General features: G+C 36.7%; 1 protein-coding gene across 1 annotated transcript in view; it reads right to left on the bottom strand.

The window, feature by feature from the left end:
- Positions 1-27,763, bottom strand: part of LOC139965439 (uncharacterized) — a gene marked incomplete in the record, with an annotated part of 200,375 nt that overhangs the window by 150,079 nt on the left and 22,533 nt on the right. Inside the window, 13 exon segments of the mRNA XM_071967778.1 lie at positions 10,029-10,292; positions 15,516-15,758; positions 16,640-16,867; positions 17,853-17,969; positions 19,255-19,368; positions 20,417-20,671; positions 20,986-21,198; positions 21,438-21,680; positions 22,142-22,384; positions 23,970-24,086; positions 24,607-24,720; positions 25,358-25,612; positions 25,980-26,234. Coding sequence (XP_071823879.1) covers positions 10,029-10,292; positions 15,516-15,758; positions 16,640-16,867; positions 17,853-17,969; positions 19,255-19,368; positions 20,417-20,671; positions 20,986-21,198; positions 21,438-21,680; positions 22,142-22,384; positions 23,970-24,086; positions 24,607-24,720; positions 25,358-25,612; positions 25,980-26,234 — 2,661 coding nt within the window.

Below are 27,763 nucleotides of genomic sequence, written 5' to 3'. Positions count from 1 at the left end.
GTACTTTTTCTGAGACACCAATCAATGATAGTGCATCTGTATTTATATAACTTAACGCATAAATCTTTATCTTTGGCAATTTTGAGCAATTAGCCATTTTTATCAAATCTCCTTGAAAGCTGACCTCAGTAGCCAGGTTGTTAAATGTCACATGTCAATTCTTGCTTGAGACTATAGCATAGATCTAGTTCAAAGCTAGTAGGAAAAACTGATAAAGGTGACAGTTGTATTCATTACATAGAGAAAGGACAACAAAGCTATGACATACCTTCAGTAATGATGATGTTAAATGAACACTGGGCTGTATTTCCTGATGGATCTATAAACACATATGTTACTTCTGTGGTTCCACTCTGGAAGAATTGACCAGAGGTGTGTGTTCTTGATTGGAAATTTGCAGTCCCAGAGTTATCGGTAGCAGTAGGTTCACGGAATTGGACGGTAGTGCCAAATCCATTCAGAGGTATGGTCTCTGTTACATCTAGTCCTACACAAGCTATCACTGGTGGTACTCCGTCAACTGAAGATTTAAAAGTTGAAATTTTTAATCAAATTGGCAACTCAACTTTGAATTAAGTATTTTTGCTAAGAGCATATATTTTACACAGAGTGCCAGTTGTAATATAACATCAAGAATTTGCTTCAAATTGACTTTGAAAGAGCAAGGAAATTGTCAGTTTAATTTCATTTTAAACTAAGCATATAGTATAAATAAATCAACTTAGATTTGGCTGATATAGAAATTAAAAAGTTTAAAAGCTGTTAAAGTACTTCAGACAAACTGATGATGCTTTCTTCAAAATCATTTCCATCTACTATATCAGCAACACAGTCATTGAGGGTGATTTGTATTGTGGAGCAATAAGGCTCATATTTTAATAATTTGTATTTAAAAAGACTTACTTTCAGTGACAATGACCCTGAATGTACATTCAGCAGTGTTTCCAGCGGGATCAACAAAGATATAAGTTACTTGTGTTACTCCTGAACTAAAGAAGGTTCCTGGACCATGGGTTCTTTGCTGAAGAGAAACAGCTCCAGAGTCATTGGTTGCTGTTGGCTCTGTAAATAAGACAGTTCTTCCGCCTGTTCCTAATGGTGTTGTTTCAGTCACATCTGGAATACAGCTTACAACTGGAGGGACATTGTCCTCTAAAAAATGGAAAGACAAAATTCTGTTTTGGAGACTGCAGATGTCTAGCTTTGATTTCAAGTAGAGTTATCAGTGTAAGGTGTCTCACATCACAGTGATCTTGTCATTTATTAGCACAACGTTACCGACAAAGGTGTTTTTCTCTGCCAACAGCTTTAAATCTTAAGCTATTATAGGATTGTACACATACCTGGAGTAACTGTGACAGTAAAAATGCAATTGGCTGTTTGTCCACTTGGGTCAACAAAGATGTATGTCACTTGTGTTGTTCCTGGGCTGAAAAAGTCTCCAGGTGCATGACTTCTAGACTGAAGAGAAACAACTCCTGAGTTATCAGTAGCTGTTGGCTCAGTCCAAGACACAGTGGTACCAGTGCTGTCAATTGTCACTATTCTTGTGATGTCTTGTATGCATGTAACATCAGGTGGTGTATCATTAACTGAAAAGATCAAAGGAAGAGTCTAAAAGCTAAAGGAACTTGCTTGAACTATTAAAAACTCATGTCAAAGTGCTGAAATGATGATTCTCAGTAGTTATCTGTTTTCATAGCAAAACTAGGTTTCATAGCATACCAATGCTAAGCACCAATATTTCCTAGGTGTATCCCAATGAATTCTGATAGAAAGAAGGGCTTTGATCACCCCAAATGCTCAGAATTATAACTGATCTGGTGAAACTATATAGAAATATCAATGTGATTATTAACTGCTTCAAAATAACTAAAAGGTTATTAAATGTAAGATGTGTCAGCTTACTAAATATCCATTTTCACAACTTTAAGCTATGCATAGAATCAAGTGATATTTTCAGTTGCTAACTGATAAGCACATTTTTTACTGTCATGACTTATATCTATCTATGAAAATAGCTCTGTCAAGATTACTAAACCGTTTCTTAAGCAAACTACATGAGTACTTGGTATGAATACTTTAACTGGTTCTAAGAACAAATAAACAGGAACATCATACACTTCCTTCATTAACACTTCTATGTCCTGTCTTTACTCCATCAAAGTCATGCTATAAGTCATCAAAACTTGTCCTAATCACAAAATGGAATGAATATACATCTTTTACACTATGTAATATTAATATTGACAAACAAGCACAGGTTAACTTACCCTCCACTACTATGATATCAAAAACACAATCAGCTGTGTTCCCACTTGGATCTGCAAAGATGTAAGTCACTGTTGTTGTTCCTGTCTGAAAGAACTGTCCAGGTCTTCGTGTAGCTGACAGAACTGATGCTGTTCCTGAATTGTCTGTAGCTGTTGGCTCTGTAAAGTCTACCACAACACCAAAGCTATTTAGCGGTATCTCTCGCGTAATATCACTGATGCAGCTGACCACAGGTGGTATATTGTCCACTGAGGAAAAAGAAACATTATAAAGTCCAATATTGAGATCACTTGTTCTTTTTTGAAACAATAATTACTAGCAGGGGTAATGGTAATTCTATACAGTAGAGTAATTATCATAGAAAGAGACAACAGTGGCTAACAGCTGTTTCAAATAACCCTGCATGAGACATAATAAGGTTTCATCTTATCTCCTTTACTGGACAACGTAGAGTAATAATGCACAATAGTGTTTTCTTATCTCCTTTTCTGGTTACCGAATGTGATAACTCAGTTCTACCCAAAAACCTAAGACTTTTAATGATCAGTAGCTCAGCTACTAAGCCGATGTAGCAAACTGTGAAAGGTTCATCTATTTCAAAGCTTACTCATTCCTGTACAGGCTTTAATATCAAAATAATATGAAAAGAGGTCATGTTAAAGGACAGACCCATGGATAGCACAATCTCTTAAACAGTTACGATACAGGTTAAACCTCTTATTTAGCCTACATGCAACATTGGTTATTTCTGTGTAACCATCAGGTGTGTGCAACTGTATCTAATGCTACACATCAGAAAAAGATCACTCATATAAATATTTTATCCAATGACTAACCCCCCTAAAATGAAGAAAAAAATTACTACCTATATAATATAAGTACCAGCATGAGCTCAGTACATGCACTGTCTGAACCAACTTCAATAAAAAACATTAGAATCAAAGAGAAGTGTTCCTTCCTCTGCTGACCTAATGTGAGGTTTACATGTCTTTTGTTCCTATTCATACGACCATTTGAATAAAGTTTTGATAACATGTCCACTTTTGACTTTCATTCTCCAACAACACTCACTTGTAAATATTGAGTAAATGTTTGTCTCCATCTGATCTCAGATAACCTTCACATGCTCCCCTTTTAGCTAAGCAAAGACTTCACTTGATACATTTGAAACTGTCGTCAAGTTCAATTTACTTCATTTCCAGACAAATAGTCATTGGCAGACAAAGTTAACCATTTAGATGCTGCTTACTGTACTTTTTCTGAGACACCAATCAATGATAGTGCATCTGTATTTATATAACTTAACGCATAAATCTTTATCTTTGGCAATTTTGAGCAATTAGCCATTTTTATCAAATCTCCTTGAAAGCTGACCTCAGTAGCCAGGTTGTTAAATGTCACATGTCAATTCTTGCTTGAGACTATAGCATAGATCTAGTTCAAAGCTAGTAGGAAAAACTGATAAAGGTGACAGTTGTATTCATTACATAGAGAAAGGACAACAAAGCTATGACATACCTTCAGTAATGATGATGTTAAATGAACACTGGGCTGTATTTCCTGATGGATCTATAAACACATATGTTACTTCTGTGGTTCCACTCTGGAAGAATTGACCAGGGGTGTGTGTTCTTGATTGGAAATTTGCAGTCCCAGAGTTATCGGTAGCAGTAGGTTCACGGAATTGGACGGTAGTGCCAAATCCATTCAGAGGTATGGTCTCTGTTACATCTAGTCCTACACAAGCTATCACTGGTGGTACTCCGTCAACTGAAGATTTAAAAGTTGAAATTTTTAATCAAATTGGCAACTCAACTTTGAATTAAGTATTTTTGCTAAGAGCATATATTTTACACAGAGTGCCAGTTGTAATATAACATCAAGAATTTGCTTCAAATTGACTTTGAAAGAGCAAGGAAATTGTCAGTTTAATTTCATTTTAAACTAAGCATATAGTATAAATAAATCAACTTAGATTTGGCTGATATAGAAATTAAAAAGTTTAAAAGCTGTTAAAGTACTTCAGACAAACTGATGATGCTTTCTTCAAAATCATTTCCATCTACTATATCAGCAACACAATCATTGAGGGTGATTTGTATTGTGGAGCAATAAGGCTCATATTTTAATAATTTGTATTTAAAAAGACTTACTTTCAGTGACAATGACCCTGAATGTACATTCAGCAGTGTTTCCAGCGGGATCAACAAAGATATAAGTTACTTGTGTTACTCCTGAACTAAAGAAGGTTCCTGGACCATGGGTTCTTTGCTGAAGAGAAACAGCTCCAGAGTCATTGGTTGCTGTTGGCTCTGTAAATAAGACAGTTCTTCCGCCTGTTCCTAATGGTGTTGTTTCAGTCACATCTGGAATACAACTTACAACTGGAGGGACATTGTCCTCTAAAATATGGAAAGACAAAATTCTGTTTTGGAGACTGCAGATGTCTAGCTTTGATTTCAAGTAGAGTTATCAGTGTAAGGTGTCTCACATCACAGTGATCTTGTCATTTATTAGCACAACGTTACCGATAAAGGTGTTTTTCTCTGCCAACAGCTTTAAATCTTAAGCTATTATAGGATTGTACACATACCTGGAGTAACTGTGACAGTAAAAATGCAATTGGCTGTTTGTCCACTTGGGTCAACAAAGATGTATGTCACTTGTGTTGTTCCTGGGCTGAAAAAGTCTCCAGGTGCATGACTTCTAGACTGAAGAGAAACAACTCCTGAGTTATCAGTAGCTGTTGGCTCAGTCCAAGACACAGTGGTACCAGTGCTGTCAATTGTCACTATTCTTGTGATGTCTTGTATGCATGTAACATCAGGTGGTGTATCATTAACTGAAAAGATCAAAGGAAGAGTCTAAAAGCTAAAGGAACTTGCTTGAACTATTACAAATCATTTCAAACTTTCAAAATTAATGAATTTTCTTGAAGTGGCTAATGCCAGGGCCTGAAGTAAAAAAGTCACAAATTGTGACAGTATTCTGAGATATTGAACAAACTCATGTCAAAGTGCTGAAATGATGATTCTCAGTAGTTATCTGTTTTCATAGCAAAACTAGGTTTCATAGCATACCAATGCTAAACACCAATATTTCCTAGGTGTATCCCAATGAATTCTGATAGAAAGAAGGGCTTTGATCACCCCAAATGCTCAGAATTATAACTGATCTGGTGAAACTATATAGAAATATCAATGTGATTATTAACTGCTTCAAAATAACTAAAAGGTTATTAAATGTAAGATGTATCAGCTTACTAAATATCCATTTTCACAACTTTAAGCTATGCATAGAATCAAGTGATATTTTCAGTTGCTAACTGATAAGCACATTTTTTACTGTCATGACTTATATCTATCTATGAAAATAACTCTGTCAAGATTACTAAACCGTTTCTTAAGCAAACTACATGAGTACTTGGTATGAATACTTTAACTGGTTCTAAGAACAAATAAACAGGAACATCATACACTTCCTTCATTAACACTTCTATGTCCTGTCTTTACTCCATCAAAGTCATGCTATAAGTCATCAAAACTTGTCCTAATCACAAAATGGAATGAATATACATCTTTTACACTATGTAATATTAATATTGACAAACAAGCACAGGTTAACTTACCCTCCACTACTATGATATCAAAAACACAATCAGCTGTGTTCCCACTTGGATCTGCAAAGATGTAAGTCACTGTTGTTGTTCCTGTCTGAAAGAACTGTCCAGGTCTTCGTGTAGCTGACAGAACTGATGCTGTTCCTGAATTGTCTGTAGCTGTTGGCTCTGTAAACTCTACCACAAAACCAAAGCTATTTAGCGGTATCTCTTGTGTTATATCATTGATGCAGCTGACCACAGGTGGTATATTGTCCACTGAGGAAAAAGAAACATTATAAAGGCAAATATTGAGGTAACTGGTTCTTATTTGAAACAAAAATTACAAGCAGGGATAATGGTTATTCTATTCAGTAGAGTAATTATCATAGAAAGAGACAACAGTGGCTAACAGCTGTTTCAATAATCCCGCATGAGACATAATAAGGTGTCATCTTATGTTCTTTACTAGAAAATGGAGAGTAATAATGCACAAAAGTGTTCTCCTACCTCCTTTTCTGGTAACAGAATGCGATAACTCAGTTTTTCTCCAAAAATCTTAGACTGTTAATGATAAAGTTAGTCATAGTTCATCTACTAAACTTGATGAACAAACTGTGAAAAGTTTATCCACTTCAAAGCTTAATCATTCCTGTGCAGGCTTCATTGTCTATGTACAATATGTACATAGACAATGAATTACTGAGTAAAGAGATGAGTTTTTTTGTTAAAGGACAGACCCATTGATAGCACGATCTCTTAAACAATTACAATACAGGTTAACCCTCTTAATAAAATACAACATTAGTTACTTCTGTGCAAACATCAGGTGCTTGCAGCTGTATCTAATGCTACACATTAGAAAATGATTGCTTGAAAATATTTTATCCAAAGACTTACCCCTTAAAGTATTACTACCTATATAAAATAAGTTCCAGCATGAACTCAGTACATGTACTAAACCAACTTCAAATAAAAACAATAGTATTAAAGAGATGTGTTCCCTCCTCTGCTGACCTACTGTGAAGTTTACATGTGTTTTGTTATTATCCATACACCTGAATAAAGGTTTGATAACATGTCCACCTTTGACTTTCATTTTCCAACAAAAACTCACTTGTAAAAAATGAGTAACTGTTTGTCAGATAACAATGACAGGATTTTTCTTAAACAAACTGAAATTTTTTTCCATCAACTTTGCTACACAATACACAAGCACATAAACAAATAAAGAGGTATTTCCTGGCTTAACCGTTTGGTTAAATTTCATTTTGCGGTGGGGACCCCTACCATCTTGAAATGTTAGTCCAGTCTTGTAGAGTTTAAACTCTACAAGACTTAACAGACATTTCAATATGGTAGGGCATCCAGTATGTTGGCGAAACCAAATCCACCCTTAGAGGCGATTTTGTGGTTACATATCCACAGTCAACACCATGAAGACTGAGACCCCAGTTGGAGGACACTTTAACCTTCCCAACGATACCACTAATGACATGTCCCTACAGGGGATTGAATCCTTAGGTAGCCGTCCTGACCTAGTACGAATCAGCATAGAGGGGCCGTGGATGCAAAGCCTTTGCACCATTCAACCTCATTCAACATCAAGTACTCCAACGAGCAGGCAGGAACCTCCACAGAATCTGAAGAGACGAGTTATCCCGCAAAGCTAAAAGGCTACGGGACAGGTTTCTTGAAAAGAGATCTAGAGCAGAGACGGACTTAGAGTCAACACTGGAAGCTCCGGAGGCACACAGGCTTTTGAAGACCATCCTCCAGAAGTCAGCGAAAAGAGAGGAGACCAGAGTGTCACGCCGACCAAAGGCCAAGAACCGAAAGCAACTTTATGGAAGGTAGAAGTAGGAGTGTGCTCGAGAAATTACTAGAAAGAGCTACCTTCCTCTCCTCCAACATGCAAAAAGTACTTTCTCTCTCTCAACCTCTCTCATCGTCATCTAAAAGACGCAAATATGTCCGATCAGTGAAAGCTAATAAAAGCTCCGAAAAATTCCGCAACAGGGAGCTACAGACTATACGTAGTCACTCAAAGGCCAAAATCCTCGAAAAGAAGCAGAAACACTAAAAAACTTCGTAAAGAACCTATCAGACAGAAACATGTCCAATATAGAGTTTATTGCGCTGGGAAAAGGTCTGAAGTTCATAGCAACTCCAGTAAAACCTAAACGAAGTGATCTCCTCAAGTTATTAAAAGACCTAAAAAGAAAAATGAGAATCCGCGACATCATGCAGAATAAAATGCAAAAAGGGATTACAAAATTCCGTCTACCCTCTACATGGTCACCTAACATGACTTTTAGTAAAAACCTAGAGGACTACTTGGAAGCAACACAAACCGGAATGGCACGTGTTACTATCCGAAACGCCAATAGCAACACGCATAAAGCGGAGCGTTTTGCACTAAATGCAATTAAAAACGACCGCTCTGTTATTGTCAAACCCTTCGATAAAGGTAGAGGCATTGCTATAATGAATCACTCAGACTATCAAGCCGAAATGGAAAGGCAATTAGCTAGGCACCACTACGAAAAGTTAAAAAGTGATATGACGTTTCAAACTAAAAGTTTAGTCCAGGAAAAACTAATTGATATGTTCTCGATAAAAGCACCTTCGAGTACTTGTCACCATATAGCCACAAGATCCGCACACCGGTCATATATGTGCTACCAAAAATTCATAAAGCACCCCCGGCTAACTAAAAATTTGCCGGTAGACCGATAATAAGTGGAAACGGATCACCGACCGAAAAAATATCGGAATTTGTGGACTATTTCTTGCTTCCTATTGTAATAAAACAAAGCACTTATGTGAAAGACACAAATCACATTCTGCAAATTTTGGAAGCCACCCCGTTACCAAAAACGGTAGTACTTGCTACACTCGATGTCGTCGCCATGTATACCAATACTCCCCAAGAGGAGGCATTAGATATATGTCAAGAAGTCTATGAAAAGACGGAAAAAAGCGAATATGGAATAAATAAAATATCTTCCATATCCATGCGCAAACTAATTGAACTCATCTTAACAAGAAACTGTTTCGAGTTCAATAACCAATTCTATCTACAAAAGATCGGTTGCGCCATGGGTAGCCAAGCCTCCCCGGAAATCTGCGATATCGTCATGCATAGACTTAAAAACCAGATTTTACCGACAGATAATAAAGTCTTAAAATGGCTCCGCTATAGAGATGGCATTCTATTGCTCTATGACGGTACACATCAGGAACTTGAACACCTAGTAAAAAGGTTGAATGAAATTCACCGCTTCTTAAAGTTTACGGTAGAAATATCAAACACCGAGGTAACATACCTAGATTTGAAAATCTTCAAAGGTACAAGGTTTGAAACCAATGGGTTTTTAGACACTAAAGTCCACACCAAATCCACGGAAACCTTCCAATACCTCGACAGAAACTCTGCACACCCACTTGCCACTTTTAAAGGCTTCATTAAAGGGGAAATATTACGATACGCACGTCTCTGTAACAACGAGACTGATTTCTTACAGAAAAAGAATGCGTTCACAGAGAAACTGTTACTCCGTAACTATAAGAAAGAGGAAATTGCCACAGCCGCTAAAGGCATAAAATTTGAAAACCGTAGGCATTACCTCACTACCAATCCTAAACAAAAGGAACCACCACTGGTGTCCAAGCTTACCTATACACCCCATATCAAAACCACGCATTTGAAAAAAAAGCACTTTTGAAACATTGGCACTTAATTTCGCAACACGCGGAATTATCCAAACTGTTTCCAAAAGAACCGATTGTTGCCTACAAAAGGGCCCAAAATCTCAAAGATTAACTTGTTAACTCAAGGTTTCGTACTAACGAAGAACCAGCTGACTCTCAAGGTTCACACGAAGCTCTTTTAGATGCACTTATAGATGCACTATGAGTCCATAAAAACTCGTGCACAGAAAAAAGATGCATTTTGAGAACGAGACGCTCATGCCGAATATAAAATATTCAAAGGCTTACTACTGATGAAGCTCCTCCTATAAAAGTTGAGAGCAGAAACCAGTCTAGTTGGTCATAAGAACCTACGCTAGTCTTTCCTACTATTAAAAGTACACTCAATTCACCTAATAGGTGCAATTATGTCAACATAATTAACACATTAATCAACATTTACCACCGAATACTTGGACAGTAAAGCTGAAGTCGCATTCCGATAAAGCTCCGGCCGAGTCTGTGCAGGTACAACGAACGGTTGTCTGGCCAACGGGAAAGAGATCTCCACTCTGTTGATTACATTCTGGAGTGATAGAGCCATCTTCACTATCGAAACAGCTACCAATATCCTCCCATGTTACAAACTGACCAAAGTCTCCCTGAAAGCTGGTGACAGGTTGAATGTTGGGACAAATAGGTGGAGATGGAGGAGTGTTGTTACCAACTGAAAGATATGTAAAGAATAGGAAGCTTATCAAAACTACATCATTTTTAAGGCAGGTATTCTTAGTCTTTATTATGTTTCTTAAACTATGTAGACCAAAGCAACACGGGCTCTGTCAAGTTGATCTTACGAGAAAATGAAGCAAGGAAACATTACCACAACACTTTTTTTACATTTAAAATCACAGAGAGGAAACTAGTTCAACACAGGTGTTACTTTTGTGTTATTGTGTTTACAAGGTTTTCAGATTCTGACTAATGTTGACCGCAAATGACGTCTGACTTCTGCCAAATTCAAATCGGGGTCTTGCATTCACCAAGCTACAGCTAAATATTTAGTAAAAAGAGTTAGTCTGTTTTACAAGGTTCTCATACTCTGACTTATGTTGACTGTCAACATTCACCATTACCAGAAGGAAACAAAAAACAAAAACCTGCATTATTATGTGAATGAACATTAAGGGAGCACACACTTTTGTAAGTTTGGGTGTCAGCATCAATCAAATCTTTAGTTTATATGACCAGCCACTGACTAACAACCTAGAAACTCATTTCAAATCGGGAATTTTCTATGTTAGACTGCCAGTCTTTAGCTACATTCAACACATAATACATCGTTTAACAGCTTGCACAATTCGTATATGCCACACCTTGACTGTGGGCTGTATATATGCTAGTTTAGTTTAGAGACCAAAGAATCAGGAAGCCTTACAATAGCTTATTTTTGAGACCTTTTCCGTGTTAGGTCGTGGATGACCACCGGCTTTTTTCCAGCCTTCTCTCGAAAAGTGTTGAAAGGATATTGAGGCAAGGGTGTGAATTGACTCCCTTTCCTACTTCTGGGACCGTCATTTAACGTCCCCATCCGACGGACGAGAGTGAATACCCCAGCACCGGCTACTTTCTCAATTACTGAGGTAGGCAAAGGCGCCCCATTCGACATCACCATCACCATCGACATCACCATGACGAAGATAGTTGTTTCGAAAACAAGTGAAGAACAGAAACACACCCATTTTTCCCCGAGTTCACAAACCAGAAATATCAAATCCACGGGAGTCTCCACATATCACTACTGCAATGCAGCAATTTTTGAATAGGTCAAGAAAATATGGCTCCTGTCAGAATTTTGATCCTGAAACCTAACGATTGTGAGGCGGACACTCTAACTGAACTAAGCCTTTGCCATGTATGTTAGGGCTAAATTACTAGAAATCAACAAGAGTATGCAAAACCTGCTTAACAAAGCCATTCACGGGAAGAAATTTTCAATATAGCAACATATATGATGGAGCAATATTCAGAAAGATATTTCAGTCCCCAGCCTCAACAACTAAATTGAAGAAGAAAATATGTTAAAGGAATAAAGTTGAAAATGGTTACAGACAGTTACAGTGAAGAGTAGTTTGAGAAAGAAACCTTGACAAGTTAGCTCGCAGTAAAACAGTCAGTGTAGGACTTAGATCTATGTAAGGTAACCTGGATCAGCTAGCTGGCGGTACAACAGTCAGTGTAAGACTTAAGTTTATGTACGTCAACCTGGACCAGCTAGCTGGCAGTACAATAGTCAGTGTAGGACTTAAGTTTATGTAAGGCAACCTGAACAAGCTATCTGACAATACAACAGTCAGTGCAGCATTAACGTCTATATTAGTCAACCTGGAACAGCTAGCTGGTAGTAGAACGGTCATTGTATGATTAAGTTTATGTTAGGCAACCAGGTCCAGCTAGCTGACAGTGCAACAGTCAGTGTAGAACTTAAGTACTAATTATTTTATGATTCTTTCATCGTGAGTGCTCCCAACTTCCCATGTAGTTTCTCAGTCTCAGGGTTTCCTTTACCATGATCGCTATGTACGACATTGGAAAATTGTTGCCCAAGAAATGCAAAACTCCAGTGGCCTAATATAATAAATGAACAAAGTGAATACTGTTTGCAGACTCATATTCAATATATGCAAAATTAATGTTTCTTCTTGTTTTCATTTTAAGGTATATGTAACTAGAAATTTAAGTTCAGAAAGTTGATTTTTTAAGCAGTTTTAAGCAAGTAGCTCACCAGGTGATATTGTGCTAGGCCGACTTAGATGTTGTCAGATTGTTAGGTAATAATCTTGAGAGTTAAAGATTTATGATAAAATATCCTGGAAGATCTCACCGAAAACAAACTCTATACAGAATTCACAGATAGCAAGATTCCCAGATTATATCAGTTTACTGGATCTCTACACCATGCATGCAGTGAACTACACAGAACAGCTATTAACCTATATATCAGTTTAGTAGATGTATCAATGTTAGTGCAATGTTGTTCCATGTACTTATTTTCCATAAAGAGAGTACAGTTAAATCCTGAATGTAACAGTATAGCATGCAATGGAACTAAGAACTTAGCTCTCTATTTTGACATGGTTTCAACTGTGCAGCAGCTCTGCAACGATAAAGGGAAGAATATGGCAAAAGCGCACCTTTGTAGAGAATTGTACATTTGTAGGGAATTGTGCACCAGCAAATGTGCATAGTAGGACCGTACGCTTGCCTAAGTGTGGACGATATGCACAGTTAGAGAGAACCAGAACAATTGGTAAAGTGGCGAGGTGCACAGATTAACAAAAGTAATGAGGCTTGCATTCACGGGTCAATTGATAAGGCATAGAACCAGAAGATTGTAAAAAAAAGGGGTCATTTCTCCGTAGTGAGACAGAGTAGGACCAGCATCAGGGCAAAGGGAAGCTGAATTATTTGGATCATTAGCTCACATTATGAATAATGTTCAGTTGCTTCATACTGTATTGTCTTACCAATTCAATACATTACCTATAGAGTTAACAGTTTCGGTACAAAATTCTTCTTCCAGTGTCATCATTTTCAGTTCTTTCGCATAAACTTGGCCAAGTTTGACCTTTCACCTCCAACGACCCTGTGACCTTGTATATGTTATGTTAAATGATGTGGTGAAGCAATGCACAACAAAAGTACACATTTTTATGAGGCAGTGATAGCTTCAGTTATTTTGCCTTTTCAACGTGTGCACATATAAACCAGCTGTTTGCTTGAATGACCATTGACCTCTGAGCACATGAAATAATTACTAACAGAGGCCAAACAGCCATACCAAAACTCTGTTCCACTGCTACAACATGGACGACACCTGCAATAACCTTGACTGGATTTATATTTAATATGTCATCATTTGTCTCTAAATTGTAATGCCTTTGAGTAATTATGATTTATATAAAGACTGATTTATTCACATGAATTTATGTTCCCATGGACCTTTGTATAAATTTTTGTCAGCCAGTTACAGCTAGTGGCCATCAGTAATTCAGAGCCGATTTTCAAAAGCTTTACGGTAAAAGATAAGATGACTGCAACATACAAACAACGTTAATGCCACACAATTGACTTCGGGGTGAAAACATCGCACATTTATTGATAGGTGACTATCACTGGCACAGAAACATAATCCACAGATGTGAAACTAGTGTATACCATTGGCAAACGTTTAAAATTTTGCTGTCAATAGTTTGTGGTTAGTAGAGACAACTAAAACTGCTTGAATAATATGTTAACTTTTGTATTCCATATGTGACTGTGACTGTCATATGTGTGATCATGTATAGCACTACCTCACTTCTACTTAGGCTGCATTCTATCATTTGCAAATACTCCCATCTATTTTTCCTTTGCCTACTACATTTCTCACTCTTATCAAGCTGCATTGTTGCACTTCAGAAGTGTAATCAAGTAAATCACAGAATGTGGACAAGTTTATAATCAGGGTGAGTGTTGTGATGTAACTTTACATGGATCTCCTCAAGATTTTCTAGTTTCATCCCATTGGTGGCCGTTATATGATATCGAACCAAGGCATAAAATACTCTATTTGTCTGCAGTGTTGATGTTGCAATAATCATAGCCTACCATATTGTAATATGGGTGTTACAGCCTAATGTTGTATCCCAACTCACATACCTGTAATTCTGTGGTCGATCTATATTTATCTGGACTATAATAACAGTTTATGCTATTTCATATATGATTCCATGATGTTTCTTGTATTCATTCATGTATTTCAGGGTAAATTCAATTACCGCGTATATCTCAGTAACTTTATACAGGCCAAATTGTGGTATAATAATGTATCAGTTGACTTAGCTAACATCAATATACATTCTTATCTCTCTCCCGTGCGATTATTCGTCATTTCGTCCATTCACTCATCACTCAACATACTGGTCAATATTGTGATGACTTCCATACATGTATTCTACCTAGATGTGGTTAAGGTCCATTCCTTCATCTTCTTAAACCTGATTATGTTAATATGTTTTAGTGATTTTGAATTGATGGTTTTATTGAATTTTACTTTATATTTGGATACTGTCTTTGCTGTTATGTCACCGTGTATCTGATATTGTGGAGACCCACACTTTTCATGTTACTTGATTCATAGTCATGGATGCATTTTTGTTTCATATTTAATTTTGTTTTCGCATTGTTTCAGAGTGTAAAAATATTCTTAGGTCAGTTGCTCCTCAGTACATCTTGATAAGAAAAAGACAAACAGCAACCATTATTTTGCGTCATCTTTCTGATGGCTGGCATAGCACTGTGACATATATTACTGCACAAATACTTACAAATTGTGGGGTAAAAAAAATTACACAGCTTTCCAGATGGAGATCTTCATACAGTACAATTGATGAGCTTAAAATGCATGAAGGTTTAAGATTCCCTATTAACAAAGTTTGAAAAATTGTGATCTTTGGCTCATCTCAAATGACCTTTCTCTTGTACCTAATTCCACCAGTTTTTCACTTAACACTGATGATCTACCAGCTTTAACTTTTAAGCTATCAATTTTTCCAATCTTTTCAGTTCTTTGTACAAGTTGTAAAAATTATGAACTTTAAACTGCACAAAGGTTTTTATTACCCCTTTTACAAATGTGAAACACTGTGATCTTTTGCTGAATTCAAATGACCTTTCACTCGTACCAAATTCCACCAGTTTCTCACGAAACTATGATGTTCAACTCTCAAGCTATCATGTTTGACAAGCTTTTCCAGACTTGTTGTCCGTCACAATGATCGATGGGTTAATGATGTCTTACATGGCAATGTACATATTGACGCACCAAGTATGAAGCTCTTGCAAAGCAACACTTTCAACTACGAACTTTGTCTGAGTGTACTTAATACTTAACTTTGACAATACTCACGCAGCTCGACTGTAACCACAAAAGTAACAACTACTGTGTTGCCACAACGATCTGAGAAGGTATTATTCACAACCGTCGAACCAATCGGTAAAACATCTCCAGATCTGTGACTAGCTGAAGCCAGATATGCCACGCTTAAAGCATCCTCAGCTGTAGGTTCCTCGAATTCAACTGCAACTCCCACCGCTGTCACATTGATGGTAACGTCCCTCACGTTGCTAACGGTAGGAGGTTCAACATCAACTGGAGAGATATCAGACATAATATATAATATGTAGGACCTACTTTCAGAAACAAGTCCCATTGAGTGCACACTAACAATTACTTCGCTGTTTGGGCGTTTAAACTCATTTTCCAAAACTGAAATGATATCTGCAGATTTAAGACTCAGTCAGCAAAACTAATGACCAGCCCAAAGCAGATTTAAGACTCAATCAGCAAAACTAATGACCAGCCCAAAACCTGAAAATGTACATGGCTTTCAAACTCTTTTAAGAAAGTAAATTTATCAAATATCATAATGAAATATCCAAAAATAGAAGAAACTACCTCTTCTTGTAACCAAAAGATTTCATCAGAATGGTCATTTCATTATCACCTATCCATATGTCGTATGATAAGCATCTATGACTGCTCATTTGTATTTTGATCAATCTTTCATTTCTGTTGAGATATATATTAAAGTAGGTGGAATTATTGTATCTTGTGTGATACATTTGCATTAAGTGATATGACCTTTAAAGTTTAATGATAATAATTTTACTCCGAAAAAATTTACGCTAAAAGTTTGACTTCAAAGTTCGCATATAACCTTCATACTCTACCAGGATTAACATGTTCAAAGTTTAATGTAGATCAAAATTAGCCTTTACAGTTGGACTTGATTCTCATCTCTAGGTTTGGGTCTGTAGCCCTGCGTCAGATCCATACTTAGTTTATAGATCCGTGGTAAAAATTTGGTGCTCAAAGCACTCGGAAAGCTTAATATAATGATTACATTTTTCATGGGGAGGGGGGGGGGGCAGTTGCAGCAAAAAAACATTTTATGGCACAACTTAATTGTTTTGTTGTAGTATAAAGTGGATGCTAAATATAACACATAGATTTACAAAAGTAGTATATACCTGTTTGGTGCAGAACCCTGAATTCACACGTGATTATTCTTGTAGCAGAATCGAGGATGACATAGGTCACTGAAGTTTCACCAACTGGAAACATATCGCCTGGTCTATGACTTTGGGACAAAACAGAACCAGCAGGTTCTATCCACGACACGACTGCCTCTGCTAACCCACCGTTTGTCAACAAATATATATCATCTGGACAAGTAATTGTTGTCATTACTCCAACCACTGAAAGAAAGATGAACTGTCTGGCTTCAAACAAGATATATCTGTACATATTGATTATGAGGGGGGGGGGGAGGTGGGAGCAAGCAGTAGACATTATTGTGTTTAAAGTAGTATAGGCACTGTCCGTTAATAAATTTATAGAAAAGTACAGAATGCATGATAGAGTTGTCCTTCTGGTAAATGTGTTTAGCCACAACTCAACTATTTTGAAAGGTGTACTTTAGCCATATCAATTATGTGCACTGCTCATTAAATGGCATTTTACCTTGCTTGTACTTTAAAAGTGTTTGTACATTTGACACACTTACATCAAAACGTCTAATATGTATGTAACAATATCGGATTTTGTGGCATCTTCCATTATTCAAAGAATTGTTTGACTAGATGGTTTCGTGCCCAACCTTCATAATTTCTCTCTATTCCAATTCAATTACTTATTAGGCAATGGCTTGTTTACCAGCGATGGGGACCAGTTATCTAGACTAGTCTTCAACGCCATAATAATCTCACCTACTGCTGTGTTTCCCAATTCCCATCCTACCCCCTTCTCCCTTCCCCTTCCATTCCTCCCTGCCCCCTCCCTCCCTTTAACTATGGTTCCATTACTTGGATTTATATCTCCATTCATGTTGACAGTAATATCCTGTAACAAACTTAATAATATTAATTAATAATTATAATATTAGTAATTCATAAATATCCATTCATTTTGAAAGTATACATACTGCAATAACATTAATCATAATAATATTAATTAATAATAGTTATCTTAAAAATTAATAAATCCGAATTCATTTTTAAAGTGAAATAAATGCAAAGTGCAATAAATATAGTAAATCTTCATTACTTTTGAACGTACATATCCTGTAATAAAAATGAATTTTAAACAGAAACAAACCAACATCTTCTCTTTTTTCTTCTACATGTTTTCAATTACAATGCTTGCATGTAATTTCTTCCTTTTTGGTATTTCTGATGTACTTACTTTGATTGCAAATTTGTCCTATAAATCCAGAAGGACAATCACAGCTGAACTCGTTGACACCGGTGATAACGCAGGAACCAGCATTTAGACAAGGATTAGGACTACAGGGAGTTTGAACTACAAACAATTCAGATCAAATTTACACCAACCACTGAATTATACAATTAAAATTATACGTTGCAAAAACAAAAATAGTATGGTCTGTTACATATTCAAGCGACTGCAATAAATATCAGTTAATGTAAGTAGACAGCAAGTAGACAGCAAATGAATCCAAATTTGCACTACACACAGCTAAAAAAGAAACATCTACGTAAACAGGTTTGGACAATATGAAAAGGCATTTCTCAGCTCCGAGAAATTCACTTTATTTTTCCTTGGCTGCTTTCGCTTAAAATAATTTAAACTTTCAACGCTCAAAGCAAATTTAAATTTATAAAAGAAATCATCGATATTTGGCTCGGTGTTACTTGTCTTGTATACGAAAATATAATACTTCAGGTGGATCATTAAAAAGTTGTAAGGGTAACAGTAAACGTTGCCAAAACAAAATGAGATATCTTGTTCGGAGAAAAAGAATTGCTTATTTAAGAAACGCATTTCGGCATTAAGCATAAAATTTGCTGTCACGTAGCAGTCCCAGAAAAGTTGCTCGATTGTTTTCTCCTCGTCGAATTTGCACAGTGGAGATTCTGACTTCCCCGTCAAAACAAAAGTCTATTAGTACCTAAAATCCTATCCAGAAATCTAAACTGAAAGAATTGAAGCTTGGCCTCAGACAGGGTACTCCAAGGAATACTAAAAAAGATATGACTAATGATGAGCTACTGAATACATATTTTCATATGATTCTTTGTTCTATGTCACTATATCACATATTATGTCTGTTGCGTTAATGATCTGCTCGAATGCATTTGGATAAACACGTTCACTTAATCTAATCTTTGGAGTTCTCTCATGAATTTACCTCGTCAACATCTTATATGAAGAAGATACAACACTGTTGTCTGGATGACAAAACATGTAACCAAAATAATAAGTTTGGGATGATTTTGCACAAATTGTTCCTATTTGAATGCATTTACATATTTGGCTGTTTTCTTATCCAAACATTAAAGCTTACCATTAATAAAATGACTTTGTGACATCAATTTCCTCTAGCCAATCTAGGAATTATCTATGTAGACTTGCATTTCCCGATGTGTGAAACCGTGAAGAACAATAAATTAATTCTTCTTATGCAGCTTGCATGGCTGCACCATTCTGCAGCCACCCTGAGAGTCCTACTTTGGATGTAGCAGCTTACACAATGTTAAGTGCAACTTACATGAATGGCTTGTTTAATCAGTAATTTGATAGTGTAGTGGGCTCATCAGGTGAAAATATATCTAGGCGTACTAACCCTCTTCACACCGGTTTCCAATAAACCCTGGCTGGCAGGTACACAGAAACTCAGTTCCCATGGAGATGCAGAATCCATCATTCATACAAGGAAAAGAATTACAGGGAACGTTAGCTGAAGATGGAAGTAAAGAACATATGAACATATCAAATATTACTCTTGACACTCCCTCTGAAAGTTGACTCCTTGGAAACGGAGTGATTATTGAATCAAGTATGAACATTAATTTTGATTAACTCTCTGAATAATGTAACTAGCAAAATAGCTAATATAACACCCTTCTCAGGACTTCTGCAACCCTTTCCCTACTTCCACAAAATGCAGAAATTTGACATGAATTATCCAGTGACCCCAGTACTCGGTTAATACCAGAACTCCAAATGTATTTTTAAACAAATTCACAAATTATTTTACTCTTAACTTCCTTTGGATCAAGATAGCTGTGCGGGTCCCGGTTTTTTTTTTATATTTCACCTCATTTTGGTAAAATAATTATAACAATTTCATAAATTTTCAGTTAAAACCGCAGGGAGTATATCCAGTTAAAATCCATATTCGCCCGGGACTGTATATTATTATAACCTAGGTACGATACTGGTACACACAGTGCAGTACGGTACTTGAGATTCTATGCTGTAATGTAATGGATTCGTTTATAAATGCAGGGGGTTCCATGATGTCATTTATAGTTAACTTTGGCTATTTTGGGAGGATGGTGTGGGTTGCTTTTTTCCAAGGTATGTGCTATTCTTTTTGAAAGTGTATGTTAAAAACCAAAGGCCCTTCTATAGCGTGTAATTATTCTTTCTAACCGTGCGTGTTAAATAAAGTACATAGCCTAGACTTTGCATAATGAATGTATGACATTGACAGTCTTGTTACTAATTGCTTTGAACCATAGATGAAAGCTGAGGAAACTCCCGGTTGTAGTTACGATATCGGGATTCATGCACAACCGGTTGTGTGAAATATACACTACCGCACAACGCTAGGCCTTGATGAGATGATAATCTTCCACTAGTTCCACGACTCAAATGCCCACAAGGTTTGAAATCTTGCTGCTTCTATTGATCGAATTAACGAAATTGATAAGCCATCTTAGTTGCACTGTGTCTCTCAACAAGAATACAAAACATGGCTACGTTAACAATCAAAAACTAACCTTGAATAACACTGACTCTAGTAAGACAGTGTGCTCTGTTTCCAGAATCATCTGTGCATGTGAAATTTACTGTTGTATTTCCCAACGAAAATTCATTCGAGGAAGGACTCCTGAAAAGGATCCGGCCAGTACCCGAGTCATCTGAGCACGAAGGTTGAGGTAGGGCAATGATGACGCTGTTGGCACCAGGATTTACGCACTCTGTTAACTCCGGTAAAATATTTCCACAATCAGGAGGTGTAGTATCCAATGTAACTGGGTAAAATGTAAATTTATGCAAGTCAGTATTTAATACTTTTTTTTCATTGTATTAGTGAGACCACTCCCTGCCCACTAGACCAATTCACAAACTTGAATGTTCAAGTTTTGAAGCAAAGCACAAGAAGTATCTCATCAGCTTTGTGTCCAAGTACTGTGCTGTTACCCACCCCCTTGACCCCCCTCTCCCCCTTTCCTGAATATGCCTACATCAAACAAATAAAATATTTTATTTTTTCTGGCATCATTGTCAAGTATCAACCATGACATTGTCTCATTTAATATATTGTAGAGAGTGCATATCAACTCACCAATAAGAGTAATGGTAAATGTGCAGGGAAGACGTTCACCGCTTGAAGTTTCAAAGTATTCAATGGTTACTGTTGTTTGTCCTGTAGGAAATGAATCTCCACTTTGGTGACTTCGATTCAGGACAAGGAACGTTGTATCGTTACTTTCAATCCATGTTACAGGGGTTAACACAAGACCAGTTGTTTGTAAGATGTCAGCAGGACATGGAGTTGCTTTGAATATATGTAAAGAAATATGATTTGTATGAAGTTTATATAACCTTTTCACTTTTGCAATAATGATGTTTACAAAATTTTTCAAAAAATTCAGCACAAAAGTTTTTCTTCTTTTACTCAGCTCCGGTAGTTGTATCAATATACCACGTAGGCGGAAATCTCATTCAATGCCTATTTTGCACATATAAAGCCCACTAAGGAACAAATATCACTATTTCAACTTCTTTATTACTTACGGATCTTCACTGTGACGACAAATACAGCATCAACTGTATTTCCACAAAAATCTGAAAAGGTATGAGTCACAATGGTTGAACCAACCCGTAACACATCTCCGGATCTGTGAGTAGCTGCCACCAGAAACGCAGTGCTGAAAGCATCGACAGCTGTAGGTTCTTCAAATTCGACTGCAGCTCCCACTTCTGTAACTGTTACTGTTACATCAGCAATGTTGCTTACAGTGGGAGGCTCAAGATCAACTGAAGATTAAACAGATGAACAAAACATGTGGGACACTGACTTTCAAAACTCACATGGCGATATAGCCTGCATTTAGAGACACAGTCATCAATCGAGCATAAATAATTTGTTACTTCAAAGTATAAACTTCCCCAAGTACTGCCATTAGGATTCATCCTTGGGGGCACCTCGGGTAGATATTCGATCTCCCCTGTATTTGGCCCAAAACAGGGGACTTAGGTGGTATTTGCTTTAGGCAGGGAAGATCGTAATGCACACTGAGTGCACACTAACTTTCTGCTTGAGGATATGGTGGTTTACACTCTCAACACAATTAAATGATATTGCTACATGCTTGACACAACCCACAGATCATGACCTTTAAGACACACCTGGACCAAATGAAGTACATGATTTATAGCAGTAAGTTGGCCATTAAAAAAAAACAAAAGAAGCTGCAAGATTTACAAGGGTAGCATACCTGCTTCGTGCATAACGATGAATTCACAGGATACAAGTGTAATTGCAGTGGTATCGAGGAAGAGGTACATCACTGTAGTTTGGCCAACGGGAAATATATCACCAGGTCTGTGAGTTTGGGTCAAGAGGACAAAGCCTGCAACTGGACCAGGTTCTATCCACCTTACCACTGCATCTACTAATGTCCCATCTGTCACCACATAAACATCACCTGGACAAGTTATTGTTGGAGTTGCTCCTACCACTACAAATAGATCAAATGAAGTATTCTACCTACAAACAACGTTGTTTCTGTACATTCTATGCAATTTCTGCAGGAAGTATACAATTTGTTGATGTGCTATTAGACTATTAGATATGGCAGCTTATATTCTTTAAATTTAGACAATGTTTTCTTTTTTATAACCAGCCTCCCCAAATCGACCTACTCTCTGGTTCAATTAAATAACTTCGGAAGTAATGACTTCCTTAACTTTTGGGCATACAAATATACAGTCGACGGCATCCAAACTCACCATAGCAACATTGACCTCAACAAAGACTTGCAGCAGCGACCTAGGTCATATGCAACTGCCCTCACCAACAATGTGGGCAGTAATGTAGTTCGATGAAACCGATGAAACCATTAGGTCTTCGTCAACAACTGTTTGTTGTTTATGTACTAGATTACTAATTATTCTTCTTTTCAACTAAAACAACTTACATAAGAATAAGAGGGTATACAAAACTAGGTACAATGCCATTCCGAAATGATCAATTTTTAATTCTTTCTCAATAAAAAAACGTTTACAATATATGTGAGTATAAGGCCCGATAACACATACGGTGAGAACAAACAAGGGGGAGGTATTAACATAAGTAGATGTCTAATGTCTGAGTGTTGAGGGATGAAGAAAAATGCCTCTAACAGTACGTCTTTAATCTTGACATATCAATAACTTTCAAACCAACCGTCCAGCAGAGATAGTCAGTGTCAATCCTAGGGCTGCAGTTACTTTGGTCACAACAGAATGCCCAGTGCATGATGTTCTTGCAGTTGAACTCCGTTGCTATCTAATAAAATTTATGTTAATCCAGCTATATAGGGATTAGCTATCTAATCAAACTTTAGTCCAGCGTGAGTCCAGCTTTATACGGGCTACATATTGAAGGTCGGTTTATAGGGGTACTTGGAGGAAATTGAACTTTATGACCACACAGGGCAGTTTTATTTTTCAGGGGATTTTTCCGGTTGCCCCCGGAGAACAAAGGCAGTACCTATTGGTTGTCCAAACAGCAAATTTGGTTGTCTGAAAACATAACAATGACCAATTTGAGTATTGTAGGAGAGATGTGTAGGTGGGTGAATATCACACAAGCTTTTGGGTGATACCAATTTAACAGTTTACCTATTTGGTAGTATTTAGATACAATGCAATCTGTATTTTAAGAAAACAACTGGTCATCCAACAGACAACCTCCACTTCTGATTTTGGTTGCCTGATCAGAAATTTGGTCGTCTCGGAGGACCACACTACCATCAAAAGTTTGCCATGCTACAACTTGAGGTAGCCAATGTATGCAATTAAGGCCTTTACATACATCACAGCTTTCCACACTCTAAAGTAAACATAGCTAATAACAAATACTTATATAATTTTTGTGTAAACAGAGACGCAATCGATACGCACGATCGTTGATACACCACGGTCATCGACTTATTTTGAATGTCATAACATAATTAGCTTTGCAACATCTATTACGGGTAAATTCGAAGAGAAACTGTATCTGGTCCATCAAAAACAGTGAGAATTTTGAGAGTTTCTCTTTGGTATTTCTGATATACTAACCTTGATCGCATACTTGTCCTGTAAATCCAGGATGACACATACATCGGAATTCGTTGACATCAGTGAGATTGCAAGAACCAGCATTTAGACAAGGATTAGGACTACAGGGAGTTTCAACTGGAAATATTTCAGATCAAAATTTACAAAAATAAGGGACGATATAAAACAAAAAGTAAACAATATGAAAAATAATCTTGCAGAGTGAAAGCTTCACTAAATGGTGGATTTTAAGTCTCTGTTTTGCACGAAATTATTACACTTCGAAGTTCTTTGATTATCTTGTTGACTATCATTTTCTAAACTTTATGGTCATAACATCAACACATTCAAAAGATCCAACTTTGTAAAATCAGATTTTTTTTCGACATTTCAAGAAGCCAACCGAACTTCTTATTTGACTTCTATCAGAAAATATGAATAGTGTTATTTTGAAAAGTTTAAAAGCATCAAATATTCTGTTTCAAAGTGGGCGATATACCATCTTTAATACTTTCATATTCTACTGACAGACCAAGGCGAAGCCTCCTGTGAACATAGAAGCTTGTTATCTTCATTAAGGGGTGATCTCATATACCCATTTATGCCTTGAATTCCTACAGTAACACATCTATCGAGAGAAAAGTATAGGTGAACTAACCTTCTTCACACTGGATGCCAGTAAATCCTGGCTGGCATTGACAGAGAAATTCTGATCCTATGTTGATGCAGAATCCATCATTGGCACAAGGAAAAAAGTAGCAGGGATCCTCCACTGGAGAAGAAAAGTAGTAAAGTACATATCAGAATGGATTGTCTGCGCCTCATTGAAAAAAAGCCCCCACTCACCACAGATTAATAAATATTCAGGCTTCGGGTTAATTTAATCAAACACACTGTTAGAATAACGAGTGAAAAAGACTGATAAACAGACACAAAGAAAAAATGGAAATCTTAATACAACCTAAAGCACTAAAAAAATAAAAAATATACTGAAACAAAATGGATTGTCAAAAAACTAATCGTGAAATCATGAATCATAAATAAGAGCTAAATTTGTTCAAGATCGACTAAGTGTCATTGATGTTATTAAAATGCAATGTAACAATGCAATTATTAATTAGCGGTGACATCAGCTAAGTACAAAACGTAACCATTCGCTAGTTTATTACCTGTCTAGATGACAAAATTTATATGATTACTCAATAATTGGCATTCAGTTGTCCAAAAAGGAATGTCTTATTACCTGACCAGTCCTTTTGAGGAGAATATTGTCGAAAAATTGAAAAAAATGTACCAAAATGATACAGACCTTAATTGTTTTGAGCGAATTAACAACTAACAGGCAAACATGCTCTTTCAGTCAAAATATGTTTCAAGTTGTTGATATTTATGTACAAATGGAAACTAACCTTGAATAACACTAACTCTAGTAAGACAGTGTGCTCTGTTTCCAGCATCATCTATGCATGTGACGTTGACTGTTGTGTTTCCCAAAGAAAATTCATTCGAAGAAAGACTACTGGAGAGGATCCGGCCAGTACCCGAGTCATCTGAGCACGAAGGTTGAGGTAGGGCAATGATGACGCTGTTGGCATCAGGACTTATGCACTCTGTTAACTCTGGTAAAATATTTCCACAATCGGGAGGTGAAGCATCCAAGGTAACTGGGTAAAATGAAAGTCATATTTTGGTACTTTTTTATCATTGTTTTAGCAGTACAATAAAAAAAAATAACAAACCTTTTGTACCTGGCTCTCATGCTAACAGAAGTTGGGCACAACGATAATTTACTTTACTATACACATTTAAATTTATAGTGCTTGGAACTTATTGAAAATGGGTGCAATTTAATTTGATGTGAGATATCAAAACTTCTTAAAACATTCTTTAGTGTAGGCACTGACACTGTTGACAGCATATCTGACTATTGATGAATGTTGAACTAAATATTCCTATCACTAGTGAAATGGGGAAAAATATGAAAAAAAGCAAGCAGATATGTGAAGACATACAGCAAGTCGTCATACTTACACCTGACAGTGACATCAAATGCACACCTTCCAATATTTCCAACACTATCTTGATACGCATAATTTACGGTCGTGGTTGTTCCAAGAAGGAAAACTGCAGTGAATCCGTCAGGTCCTTCTATTTGTTGAATAGGTTGAGATACATCCTCAACAATAAGTTCATCCCACATGACAACTACAAAACTAGACATCGAAGTTGTAACTTGAACAATATTTGTCGGGCAATTTGTGATTGACGGTGGTGTGACATCCACTACTGCATGAGGATATTGAATGGTAAACAATAAGTTGTCATTTTAGTACCATTAACATTTATAGTATTATATTAACATTAATTTTACCCAGTTCCATAATATGATTATCATACTTCTGATTGATAATAATTCAGTCCAAAACAAGTATCATTTCAAACGATTGAGGGCAATTATATTCATGAAAATGTACATCATTAGCTTAGGCTAAGGATAGCCTAGGGTTGGTGAGATTGATCAACAACTAACAATTGCTGCAGCTTGTTATATACACTACTCCAGGAACCTTACATGCTAAGCCAAGATAGCCTTTTGATGAGGTTATCAATTAAAACTTGCTGCAGCTTGTTATGTATGCTACTCCAGTAACCTTACAGGCTAAAATAGCCTAGGTTTGATGAAGTTGATCAATTAAAAACTGCTGCAGCTTGTTATGTATGCTGCTCCATTACCCTCACGGGTTAGGCCAAGATAGCCTAGATTTGATGAATTTGATCAATTAATAACTGCTCCAGCTTGTTTTGTGTGCTATCATAGTACCCTTACATGGCTAAAGGCCAATATAGCTTAGGTTTGATACAACTGATCAATTAAAAAATTCTCCAGCTTGTTACGTATGCTACTCCAGTAATCTTACAGGTTAGGCCAATATAGCCTAGGTTTGATGAATTTGGTCAATTAAAAACTGCTGTAGTTTGTTATGTATGCTACTCCAGTAGGCTACTCTTACAGGTTTGGCAAATATAGCCCATACGCTAGGTTTCATGAAGTTGCTCAACTAAAATCTTCTGCAGCTTATTTTGTATCCTACTCCAGTACCCATCCAGGCTAGGCCAAGAAAATAGACTTACAGTGGCTATTGAGCGCCACTCAGTCCAAGAATTATGGCAAACATATGTTTCTACCTCATGGACAAGATGTGTCTGTCACAACGCAAATGATGATTTGTGGTTATTATAATATTGTAAAAGAAAAAAGACTGCATACTCAGTAAATCAATCATCTACACTAGAAATCTGAGCAAATTAGATGAACAAGTTTAGTTGAAGTCTCCTACAAGCAAACTAACGGTGCGATAGCAATTTTTGCCGACAAGACAACTTCATTAACTGATATTTAACCTAATTACTCATTGTATTAAAAGTACTGTATGTTAAAAAGTGGGGAATACCTGCTTGATGAAGATTCTATACAAAACAAATCAAGACAGTTATTTTAGAAATAATAAAACAGATCATTAAACGGAACAGTAGATTAACAGCAAGTATCACAGAGTTTGCTACTCTCTTATGTTCATTACTTTGATGGGATTGACAAATACGTACATTTAAGCCAGATCCACGTGTCTAACATTTTAAACTTTTCACATCAATGGCTTACATCCTTTGTTGTCATGGTAACAAGTTTTTTTTAAATAACCTTATCTACCACCCCAAGGTCAAATAGATTAACTCTGTACCTTTGCTTCTTACGCTGTTTGAACTGAGATCAATTATCAAGGAAAGGTAAAAGTAGAATAATTCAATTTTTTTAT

This window comes from Apostichopus japonicus, chromosome 3 (genome assembly GCF_037975245.1).
Source record: "Apostichopus japonicus isolate 1M-3 chromosome 3, ASM3797524v1, whole genome shotgun sequence".
NCBI classification, from domain to species: domain Eukaryota; kingdom Metazoa; phylum Echinodermata; class Holothuroidea; order Aspidochirotida; family Stichopodidae; genus Apostichopus; species Apostichopus japonicus.
This window is presented reverse-complemented; position numbering and strand designations above follow the sequence as displayed.